Here is a 12,222-nt window from a genome sequence, read left to right as displayed (position 1 = left end):
CCAAAAGCAGGGATAAAATTCTTAAAAATCAGCATTGCAAATGTTTTGTGAAGAAGAAAATTTCCGTGAAACTGAAATGCACTAAACACAATAACTTTTGTGTGTACAGGAAAAAAAAAAAGTCATAGCCCCTTCGATGGGATTGAACCATCAAAATGTTTGCCATGAAAAGGATTTCTGTACATGAAGCTTTAAAGTAAGGGAATTACACTTAAAGAAACAGTTCCACACTTTGAGAAATGCACATATTCACTTTCTGATGGAGAATATGTTTCACAAAAATAACTTGAGTTAGATGAGAAGAATGACATCAGTGTCATAAATCCACTCATCTACCTCAGATATCTCCGAATCAGAAACGTTTTGGCTGCAGCTATTTTTTTAATGACAACAATATCAATTATCTGGGAATGTCAATTTTTATTTTTTATTTAGTCTGCTCTGAAAACCATTTACACTGCTGCTACTTAAAGGCCCTGTCGGATGTTTTTCTTTTCTACATATTCAAAGTTTCTTTCACTCAAAAACAAATAACATTTCCATGAAATAAATGTATCTAATATTTATCTGCCATATTTATTTTCTTAGTAATGCAGAGAAGGTTTGGAGACAGCACTTAGATTATTGTGTAACATGTCCAAACATAAAAGGAAACTTGGATAAATGAATAAAACTGGGGGGGGGGGGGAAGGGAGAGAGAGAGAGACAGAACTCAATTTTGTAGTAAAGAATATGTTATGACCTGAGTTTGGATGAAAGCAGGCTTTTTTTTTTGCAGGTGTTTGGACAGTTATTTTATCAGCATGAGTAGGAGTTTAGCTGAATACAGGTCATGTTGCAACAATCAGCAGAGATCGAGTTAAAAAGGAATACAATGTAGGCCAAGGTTTGAGATTAAAAGTGGATTAGCAACATATTGAACAGTATAAATGCTGCATACAAGGTTGACCTATTTTAGTAGCTACTATCCTTTTCATTCATTTCATTCCTTTATGTTTTATAACAAGCACTCTCTTGATTGTAATTTTACTAGCAAATGTACTATTTTAGAAATTCACACAAAAGTGTGTGTGTTTTTTTGGGTTTTTTTTTTTACACCTTCTGGGCTGCAGCAAGATTGCATACAAAGTCAATACTTCTATTTCTATTATAAAAACCTAAAGGGCTTCTGCATGAATCTGTGTCTCACAGTCCATAATAAAATAACTGACAGGTGCACTTCATCTGAGTGGACTCGCTGCCAGGAAATTATGAACATGGATGGAGAGTGTCTGTCCTACTTCAGAAATAGCTCCCTTATATGTATATCCATGTATCTTCATTATCTGCTGTCAGTTAGAGGCCTTCAGATCAGCCACCAGAGGGAGCCTGCAGCCCGCTGCTTGAGGATCCAAAATCTTAACCTTTCATTTCGTTCCAGCAGTTTGCAGCCAAGGGAATGAGTCAGAATATCATGCCACCATTTTATTTTCTCACACAGCTCTCCCTTTGATAACAAATGATGGTCATAATGACCTATGATGTGCTAAATCTTTATTCACGTGTGGGTGGCAGTGGGAGGATGGAAGTGCTGTGGGTATAGTGTGGTGCAGATGAGTGCATGGAGGCTGATATCACATGAAAACCCTCTGCATTTCGAATTGGAGTTGAATTTTACGCTTCAAAATAGAATTTAATGGGCGAGAATTGGCCGTCCTACCTCCCAGTCTATACGTAACAGAGACAGTGGCGGTACAGCCAGGGAGCTGAAGTGACATAATGTGTAAGTCTCAGTGACTCCAGGTTTCCTTGACAACAGTAACATGGCAACAATCACTTTATATACAATAATTTGCCTTTCCTTCCCTGTTCATGTCGAGCTCTGTGAACCCAGTTGTTTTTTTTAATCTTCTTTAAACCTCGTCTCTTCTCGCTGGACTTTGACTATTTTACTGGATGGATACCATAACAGCTCAGAAGAAATGAACACAACGTGAATCATCAGCAAAGTCTAACCCACTAATGCATTGTGAATCTGTGTGGTCATGACTTTATCCTGGAGTTGCACTGTTGTTTAATGTGATTACTGCCTTCCTCTCCGAGGCAATAAGCAAACTGTGAGTGTGATAACAGAAGCCGAGCCCCAAACACAGTCGCAAGACTCAAAAATGCAATTTATTTTGCTCTCAAAGCTAAGGAGGGTGGCAGTTAAGTATCACTACTACACTTTATTTACATGTTTTCTACAACAGTATTTTATCTTCTCTTTTTCTTTTGGTCTTGTGTACAAAATTTCTCTATTGTCCTAGAGGTAAACATCATCACTAACTTTTGTTTCCTTCAGCTGGACGTGCTCACATCTGTGCTCACATCTGGTGTGCACCTTCACACCTCTGTCACTCACACCCTCCTCCCTGGTCCACTAATTGCTGTATCTCTTCCTCTCTTTGTTGGTTTCCCTTCCCAGCTGTCTCCGCTAACAATCTGACATCCCACTCCTCCCCGATCACAGTGCCCCCAGGTCGTGGCACGAGCGGGACTTCTGCCTCAGGAACTTGCCCACCTCTCGCTCTCGCGGGTACCGGGGCACCAGGTTGGTCAGGAAACGCTTGGCCCGCGAGGTGATGCTTTCCCGTTGGCCCGCTCCGCTCATGTCCTCGGCGCTGGTCCCCGGAGGCCACGGGGGCTCGCCCCTGGCTAGTCGCACCGCACACTCCAGGAGCTCCGGGGTGCGGTGATCCAGAGAGGCGGAGATCTCCAGGTACAGGCAGCTGAAGAGGGCGGCGCTGGACATGGCCTCTGAGGGAGGAGACGGAGAGCAGAGGGACAAGATGAAGGCAGGCAGTTTGTACTCAGAGTGAAGGTCTCTGGTGTCGTCTGCAGCAATGTTAAGGTTAGTGTGTTTTATTATAAAATGACATGATACGCCTTCACTTTTATTTTATAGTTGGTAGTAGAGAGGTGGGCAGGAGAGCCCAGCTGTAATCAAACCAGGGATGTTGTAGGTATGTAATTTGGGCCTTAATCAGGACAAGGGGGCCCATTTCCTCTCGAAATCCACATCCCAAACAAACCCAACCCCATATCACCCCAAAGTGTGTCAGGCAGCCACCCTCTGCAGGACAGCATGTTTTGCCTCACCTATGCATGTGCTTATGTTTAGGAGAAAAACACTTTATTAGTGTTAGTTATCGAAAATACTTGGTGAGGAAAAGATTTGTTTAATCCACATCGCTTTCTCGCAGATTCAAACGCTGGTCTCCTGGATGAAAATCTGCTACTGTATTCATCTAACCAACCCCAACCTGCCCCACAAACTTTAGCCCATTTGTACTGTACCATGGCGGCCAACACGGCCATCACGCTGACATGCTTACCTCTATATGATAAATGGGAGTTTTACACGCTCGGCATGACACCGGACTGTCAGCCAGCACATCGTAAACACCACAGTGCATTATACGAAAAGATGTCAGACTTGAAATGAATACAATTATGTATGTACAGTATGTGAACTCACAACTGAATCAATAAGAACTGAAAGTTACAAAATGAATGATATAGATTATAAACCGAGCTGTAAATCTACGGCTCACTTTATCCCGAGTGTGGAGTAAGTCATCAGCAGCCAGGCTACAGTATACCATGTAACATCGAGGGCTTGCAGTTACAGGAGGACTCTCACATGTAAAGGAGCACTTACTCCCTAAATGTAAGGCTTATCCGTCTGTAATCTAGAAACGGTGACCGAAAGCTTATTCATTATTCATAACGAAGGCTGTATTGGTACTCTGTACCAGCAGGTAACACTCGGTGGTTTATGTTTGATGCTGTAGCTTTTCAGTTGTGTAAAACATAATGAACAGCTTATTAAAAAGGTTGATGAGGGCAAATTCTTTTTTCTTTTTTTTTGAGATCACAGAATTAAGATTATTTTTTAGTAAAGACTTGTGAGAGAGTGCTGCACTGTCAGTGAGTATGAACATGTCAGAGAAGGAAGAGACAGGCAGTAAATAAAACATAAAAACCAGAGGTGCAGGGGGGATTTGTCTGCTAGCAGACCCTGAGGCAAGTGAGGCTGGAGTTATTTTTCTCTGTGTCTGTCTCTTTTTGCTTATTTTCTTCTTTTGAAATCCACTCCCTGACAGAAGTTGAATAAAGCCATCACTTTGCCTGACTTGTTGTTTAGATCTGGGAGTTGTGCACGCCGGCTCGTCTGCAACCTGTGGTTAGCCGTCTCTACGTTGGTCTGCTGAGTCATTTACATGCAGCATACTGTGATTCCTTCATTAGCAGAGAAGAGCGCCACAACAAACACCAGATATTTTGACCTTAGGTTCATTTAAAGGTTCAAAGATAGGAAGCAGTAAACACTCTTTATCTACCTTAAAGACCCTGAAAAAATAATATATGAAGCAGCTTCCTTCGATGAGCAGGAGGGTCTTATATCGCCATTATTTTAAATGTGAGATTTCTGTATTTCTGTGTTTGGTGTTGCTTTCCTCGCTGATTTGTAGTGGGTAGGACTTGGTGAAGTCACATACTTGGATGCATCAATCAGAAATTGTACACTGCAAAGAAACCTGGCCAAAATAGTAGTTAAAAAAAAGAGATAAGGACTTAATATCAGTGGAATTATCAGTACATGGAGTTAGTTCATTTTAATTGATAAATCACTTGAGATCAGACTTACTTCAGCACTGTAACAAGTGAAACACACTGAATATTGGTAAATAATTACCAATTCAATTTTTTGTTGTTTTTAATTTGAGGTCACTGAAAAAATAAAAGCCAAGGAACAAGAAAATAAATGACAAATGGAAATTACTTTATACTGGTGGGGTAGTAAGTTTAAAGTAGCTGGCTCATCTTGAAATATGTAGGCCTAAACCCATATCTATTAATTAAACTAGACTTCAATCTCTACTGTCTGTGCTTCTCATTCAACGATTCACACACTAATGGCAACAAGCCTGCCATGCAGCCGTCCTGCCTTTCATCAGGACCAGCGTGTGATTCAGTGTCTTCAGCACGTGGACTGGAGGAACCAGGCCTCGAACGACTGACCTCATCATCTGAGCCCCAGGCAACACAGAAACTTCAGTCGGCATAATAAACCAATTATTTAAAGATAGAAACTCCCACACAACCTTTAAAAGAAGATAATCAATTCATATTTCAAGATCTAAAATTTAAAATCTTGGCATGCACAGAACAAGTTGCAGCGTGATGCTTGAAATGAGATGTTCTCATCCTGACACAGTGCTCAAAACAAGGCTCCTAGAACCTTAAGGTGGATGTTTTACAGACAGGTTCCTTGTATCTACTTAAAAGTCAGATTCTTATCCAGAAAAAGCTAGTGAAATTTACTTGAACCAAGTTAAACGTCAAATGTGAGTCAAACAAAATCCCTAAATTTTACATGGTTAGATCCACAGTTGTTGCAGTTGTAGACAGTTGTGAGTGTTTTCTTGTGCTGCCAGCACTGATTATCAGATCTGACCAAACCACACCCATACAGTCCTGATGAAGCAGCCTAGCTCAGATTCTGCACGTCAAACCTTTCATAAATAATAACTAGTAACTGCTGAAGAGAAGTATGGAAGAGTGTCACGTGTAGGTTGTGCAATAGTACCGAGATGCACAGCTCGTTTGCTGTAAAACTGCAGACAGACAGTGCAGTCCCAGTGAACGCTCTCCTCTTTTAACTATAATTGTGACTCCCCTCAAACTCCCACCCAGCAATGAAGCATGACATTTATATTTACGTTGTGTGTTTACTGACAGAGAGAGAGAGAGAGCTGAAAATGTCAACACCAACTGTGAGGATGAAAGACACAACGGAAGGGAGTCCTAAAGGGGGACGATGAAAACGGAGTTTCATCTCACCTTGAGAGGAGACCTCACGTGTGCGAACGAGGTCACTCTTATTACCGACGAGGATGATGGGAGTTTGGGGCTGTGTCTCTCTCAGAAGAAGTCGGAGTTGAGCGGTGCGGTGGAAACTACGCCTGTCGGTCACTGAGAACACCAGGACACACACCTCACACTGCAGAGCCGACAGGTCCTGAGAGACAGACGGTGGCAGACACACAGCGGGTTACAGCGTGATGCAGTTTGCAGTTTTTGAACACACTGAAACACACATCACCAGGAATCACGAAGAAAGACAAGTCATAGGTTTTATATCAAATTGACGTGGTTCTCCTCCATGGTATGAATTTATTTTTTGCAAAAAATGTTTTACTTTCTCATAAACTACAAAATTCCCCCACTGTGCGATTAATAAAGTCTAAATCTATCTAAATTCAAACATTGTGGTCAAAGCCTTACATTCAATACCAGCAGAAGTACTGCTTGAAGAAACAGGGCGAAGAAACGGAGTCCTCCATCTAAAATCACTTCTATAGTGAGAAATCACTGCTGTAGAAAACACCAACTGCTGCACTCCTCAAATTCTTAGTGACACACACACATACACTCATCCTCTCCAAGCAGGACAGAACCTCCAAAAATAACATACTGCATCCTGAGTGAATCCTTCACAGACTTAACGCCAGCCTGTCTCTAGTTAGGGCTGCCGTGGTCCATTGACTTTTCATTTGATTTTATTAATTCGGTCTATATTTGAGCACAGAGCAAAAGCAACCTTTGCATTCTCGTAACGGAAACGGGGGTGCAGTGCTGCGATGAGAAAAGTAAATGCCTTATAAGGCAAACATTACAATGTCTCATAAAATGTAACTCGTTGTACAACGAGTAACACGTAAGGATCCGCACATCAAAAAAAGACAGATTGTGTCACAAGAGTGTGTCTTCAGTGTTTTCACACATCCACCTAAATCAGAAACATTAATGCATTCATTTGGCACATCCGCTCTGTGGGCGACTCTCTCCCTCCCTCTCTCTCTCTCTCTCTCTCTCTCTCTCTCTCTCACATCCACACACAGATGCCTCGAAACTCCACTCAAGGGAAAAGAGGAAAAAGGTGTGAAAAACAAGCTGATAATGAGCTTTCCTCAGTCAAACAGATGCAGATGCTGCAGATTTTATTGTCCCCTTTTTATCACAGCGCTTTTCTGAGCTTGGCATCAATTTTTGGTACAATAAACAATGCCATGTGCTCCAAATAGATGAGCAGATTATATGCTACATATCCAGTAAGCATCTGGTTACGTATGGTAAATTATTTAATTTTCTCATTTGTGTACCCTTTAGATTGTTTTACTCTTACATTTGACGATACATTGTCCCTTTAATCTAATTCCTTACATTATATTAGCAACGTGTCCGACCTTTTCATATTCCACCTTCTGCTCCAGTGCATGCTGGGACGTGATCACCTTCAAATGAATGTTTTGAGAGCACAGATGAACAGATGCAGATTTCTCTACACACTCAGCTAGAGATCCATACACTACTTCTATTTCCCCAGCTAACCTGCTAATACTGCAAAGCATTACGTTGTGTTTCGAAGCAAACAAAGTTCTTTAAATAAAGAAAATCGAATCCAAACTGAAAAAGGTGCATTTTGAGCTTTCTCAAAACAGTCCAAGTATTCGGAAGCACATATATATATATATATATATATATATATATATATATACTGTGTATGTACACACACACACACAAAGCAGCTGAGCACACTGACTGCAGCTGCAGAGGGCTCAGTGGCCTAATGAGGGAGCAGGGAGAGTGGGAACGGTGAAGTGTTGTTTGGCTCACCTGCCTCCAGTTGTCATAGATAATGATGGTGCTCTCCTCATCATCCACGGTGACAGTGCGCACGTAACCCTCCCCTAGGGACAAGGAGAGCAGCAGTTAGGTCTCAGATGGGAGATGGGCGCTGTGATTTATTTACTTGCTGCTCACTGGGCCTCCCCCGTTGCATTATACTGCTCTGCATTAATCCTGTCAAACACACGGCTATGTACCGTCAGAATCCACAGACGCTGTCCTGTCCATGTCCCCGGCGAGGGCCATGGACAGGGAAGACTTCCCCACGCCGTTCTGCCCCAGCAGGGCGATCCTCAAGGGCCCGTCAGGTCTGCCCTCCACAGTCACGGTCAGAGTGTCGTCCAAGGCAGGGCTGAAACTGATCGGGGAGGCAGAGGGTCCAACCGCACCTGACATCCAGTCACAGTCATCGTGGACGGCTTCCTCTCGCTTGAGCTGGTGCTTGATTGGCAGAGGGGTGCTTCCTCTGCGAACGGCCGGGTTGCTGGACAGGGTCATACCGTCACACTGGAGAAGAGAGAAACGTGTATCATTGGGTAACATTGAAAGCCACTCTCTTTTTCTGATAAGGTGTTTGTCGTTTAACAAACAAGGCTGAGATAGGAGCCAAGATCTGTCATTCAACCTTCATTTAATTCTCAAGAATACATTGAGGATCATTTTCAATGATGCAGAGATTACACTGAGCAGCAAATAAGAGATTAAATCCATAAAATACGTTAATACGTGTAATAGAACTTGACACTAAAACAAGGTCTGCAAAATTAAAGCAATCAAATATAGATGTGGCTTAAATAAGATACTTAAAACAAACCTGCAGGCATAATAAAAATACAAACATACAAACAAGGTACCGATAAAATATGTTAAAACTTGTTGAGGCAGGGATGTTTGTGATCTTGGATGTAAACTGACCATAAGTTATCAGGGGAATTATTTTTAAAGTGCAATGAAGATTGTTTCAAGAAGATGGGTCATTAATTCAGACTGAGCATTATGTGTGTGACTTGAGCTATTTACTTCCTTCACTTCAACGGTAAGTGTTTAAAGCGGCTTTTTGTATTGGTCAAACATTTTTACTTTTACAAAAAAAAAACCCCAAAAACCAGCGGTTAGCTTAGTAAGAATGTATGTTAGTCCAGGAGGGGCACAAACTGGGCGAGCTGGTTGCTGAGCTGTCATCAGCGGCAGGTCGGTGCTTTTTCACAGATAACTACAGAGATCACAACAAAAGTCCAGAAAACTGTCAACTAACAGACGCTATAAAGTTCCGTAGAGACGTTGTACTACTTATGTGCCAGTTTAGTATCAAGAAGTCTTTTTTAAAAAAAAAATAAAGGTTTTTATTCCACTGTTAGAAATAATTATTATTAAGTTAAGTTTAAAAGATTCCGCGCTTAGAAAATGACTTCAAGTTTAGTATTTTGTAATGCAGGACCCCCCCAACCCCCCGACACCAACTACGTGCAACACACACACACACACACACACACACACACACACACACACACACACACACACACACACACACACACACACACACTGGCAGTCAACAATAATATCAAACATCGTCGCATGCCACCACGTCGCCCGTAACGAGGTCGCCCAATTACAACATCTAGTTAATTGGAGCTCTCGCAGCCTCGTGCGCTCTACCTGGGTGGCGGTGTCCTCGTTGTTGAGCCTGTCTTCGGGCACATCTGTCGGCATCTGCAAACTGAAATCAAGCGATCGGGAATAAGGAGTCCAAAAGACACAGAGCACACCACCACCACCACCACCACCCCTCCTTGCCCCACTCACTTCATGAACCCCAGCCCGAACAGCCCGGTGATCTCACCTGTCAGGTGGCGATCGGCAACTACAAACTAACCACTGTCTCTCTCTCTCTCTCTCTCTCTCTCTCTCTCTCTCTCTCTCTCTCACACTCTCTTAGTCTCTACCTCTCTCCTGATGCTCCCCCTCCTCACCCCTCCCTCTCTCTCTCTCTCTCTCTCTCTCTTACTCTCTACCTCTCTCCCGATGCTCCCTCCCCACCCCCCCTCTCTCTCCTCAGGTTTAGGGCCCAGGTCCAGTTCTGCAGTCATCACCGTCATTCATCACCGCTCTCCAAACTGTTTAACTGTGACTCACTGAATTGACGCATAAATGCTCTCCAGATCTGGCTGCTCACTGGCCACCACGACGCGAGGACTCCCGCTCTGTAAGTGTTTGCTGCAGGTGAATGTGGCTCAGTAGTAAAAGTGGAGTGGTGATGCAGGCAGGCAGGCAGGCAGGCAGGCAGGCAGGGAGGGAGCAGCACTGTGGAGATGCTCAGTGTCACGAAGCTCTCATTGACCTTTGGAAGACGGGAGTAGTACTGAAAGCGGCCGCTAGGGGGCAGTATAACACAAGCGTTCCCCTCGCTAATTGACTTTGTTTGTGAGCGTGTGAGAATCCTTTGGGGGGATATATGTTTAAATGTGTCATCGGGATATTCCTGCTGAAGATCAGAGGTGTGACGGCCTGCCTACCTGCTTATCAAGTCTATCAGTCTGCCTTTCCCTTGATGACTACACATGTGACCTTTTTGCCTTGACAGACTCATTTACATTTTATTAAATCTAGTTGTTTCTAGTCCCTGACCCAAGGAGTGTGTTTGGACATGTTTTCTGTCAGAATGTGAGTGTGGCCATGAGCAGTGGTGCGTCCCTCCCACACAAAGCCACAATAGACTCCGGCAGTGAGCAGCCAGGGCGCTATTATAGCCCTAATCCTGCTCCTATTATACAGGCCAGAGAGAGAGCGAGAGACACAGAGAGGGAGGTAGAGCCGAAGATGAGGTCATCCCAAACAGCGAACACCCAGGGTCACTGCCTCACTATAGAGGGACAGAGATAAAGAGAGGGATGGAGCAGGGCAGGGGGCTGCAGAGAAAAGGCCTGCAGGAGATTGAAAGTGGGAGACGCTCCGATTGGTGAATAGAGAGATGAGGTTAAAACCTGTGTGCAAGGTGTACAAAAACACACGGACACGTGGTAAAGTACTTTGTTTATTTCATATGCATATGAAACCACACTACAACAGGAGCAGGAAACCATGGTAATGGCCGTCATTTCTTTGTAATCATGTTAATTCTAATCACATTTGGATAAAAGAATAAACTGTAGGAAAGTAAAAATACACGCTAATGGAATAAAACCAGTAAAATAATTAGAATCAGAACATAAATAAACAATAAATACTGAATAAATAAGTGAATAAATAAAAGAACAATTTATTTAACCTACACCCAAACAAAATAAATAGCTCTAATGCATGAACCCTGGCAATAATTTCATGGGACAGTTAAGAGTGTGTCTCCATGAAGAGATTTTTTTGCATTTTCATTTTTCATCCCTGCACCGTTAATTTTCTGTTGTAGCCCACAGTACCCGAGTCCACAGTGACCAGCTCTGTGGTGCCGCATGTTGCATTAATATGGTGATTGTCCGTGTTTTACAGAGGTGTTTAATCTGCCCCCGCCCAAAAAAAAGCTTCTCTCGTCCAGAGAAGTGGACACAACCACAAAAATCATGCCACACTCTTTGCCTCTTTCTTAGTTGCTTGAGTTAAGCACACTTACCAGCCCCCACATCTCCATATGTAAAACAAATTCTTGAGAGCAAACAGCAAATCTATTCTGTCACTCTCAGTGGCTGAAATTGCCATTTCCAACTCGCAAAAAGTCGACTTCTTTGCTATAACACGAGAGCAATATCCCCACTTTTCATTTAGCACAATCACTGGAAGATTCCCATGAAAGGTATCCTTGTACATTCTTTAATCTATGATTATTCATTTTACAAAGAATAACAAGTCTTGGTGAGCTTCAACACTTTGGTAGGCAACTGTGAAATATTAGCTGGCAAATACTTAACTGCATGCCATGGATAGTTTATCCAAGCCCATACCACTCCACATCCAGCATCACTGCACTACTCAGACCTCTGCAGCTTTAGCAGCTTATCGTAAAAAAAAAACAACAACAACAAAAAACCTATAGTTTGCCGCAACCACTCATTTGGAGAGTACATTGCGAATATGTAATATTGCATAGATAACATGCACAGCAGTGTCAGGGACTATGATAGTTTTATTGCAAGATAAAGCGCTTTTTTTCATGGTCGTGTTTGTCAGCTGTTGCACTGACATAACAAGCATGAGATCTCAGAGAGCTCTCAGCCAGCTATCATTCACGGTAAAATAAATCTTGAGTCCACAAAGCAGCCTATAGGGCTGAGTCTAACCCTATGAATTAACAGTCATCTCCCCTTGAATCATTCAAGGGTGCTTTTCACAGTTGTATAGCCCCAGAAACTGCCTGCCAATGTCTCTCTTCCTTTCTTTCTCTTGCTCTCACACACATGCACACACACACACACACACACACACACACACACACACACACACACACACACACACACACACACACACACACACACACACACACACACACACACACACACACACACACACACACACACA

The 12,222-nt window shown here is 42.8% G+C and overlaps 1 protein-coding gene across 3 annotated transcripts; it reads right to left on the bottom strand.

Moving 5' to 3' along the window:
* Nucleotides 1-2,135: 2,135 nt before the first annotated feature.
* On the bottom strand, nt 2,136-9,950 carry LOC138621289 (GTP-binding protein REM 2-like). Of its 3 annotated transcripts, none has more exons than XM_069699225.1 (6): nt 9,850-9,950; nt 9,373-9,433; nt 7,914-8,223; nt 7,705-7,778; nt 5,869-6,046; nt 2,136-2,778 (listed from the first exon to the last, which is right to left on the bottom strand). In XM_069699225.1, the coding sequence occupies exons 2-6, from the start codon at nt 9,424-9,426 to the stop codon at nt 2,486-2,488; spliced, it is 909 nt and encodes a 302-aa protein (XP_069555326.1). In that variant the 5' UTR covers nt 9,427-9,433; nt 9,850-9,950; the 3' UTR covers nt 2,136-2,485. The 3 variants fall into 3 exon arrangements, with proteins under 3 accessions (XP_069555326.1, XP_069555324.1, XP_069555325.1); XM_069699223.1 differs by lacking the exon at nt 9,850-9,950 and adding an exon at nt 9,520-9,667; XM_069699224.1 differs by lacking the exon at nt 9,850-9,950 and adding an exon at nt 9,557-9,665.
* Between the last annotated feature and the right edge of the window lie 2,272 nt (nt 9,951-12,222).

The sequence above is a fragment of the Brachyistius frenatus genome, unplaced genomic scaffold (genome assembly GCF_029030835.1).
Source record: "Brachyistius frenatus isolate BFR_SWC_R1_liver_20210118 unplaced genomic scaffold, ASM2903083v1 Contig_29, whole genome shotgun sequence".
Classification (NCBI taxonomy): Eukaryota; Metazoa; Chordata; class Actinopteri; family Embiotocidae; genus Brachyistius; species Brachyistius frenatus.
Note: the sequence above shows the minus strand (reverse complement) of the source record. Positions and strands in the feature narration are given on the sequence as shown.

What these genes read in the sequence shown, in the direction of transcription:
- LOC138621289 (XM_069699223.1), bottom strand. An exon ending in AGCGTCTGTGGATTCTGACG is followed by an intron (nt 7,779 to 7,913) that starts GTACATAGCCGT and finishes CCTTGTCCCTAG; the next exon opens with GGGAGGGTTACGTGCGCACT. An exon ending in ACGTGAGGTCTCCTCTCAAG is followed by an intron (nt 2,779 to 5,868) that starts GTGAGATGAAAC and finishes CTCCTCCCTCAG; the next exon opens with AGGCCATGTCCAGCGCCGCC.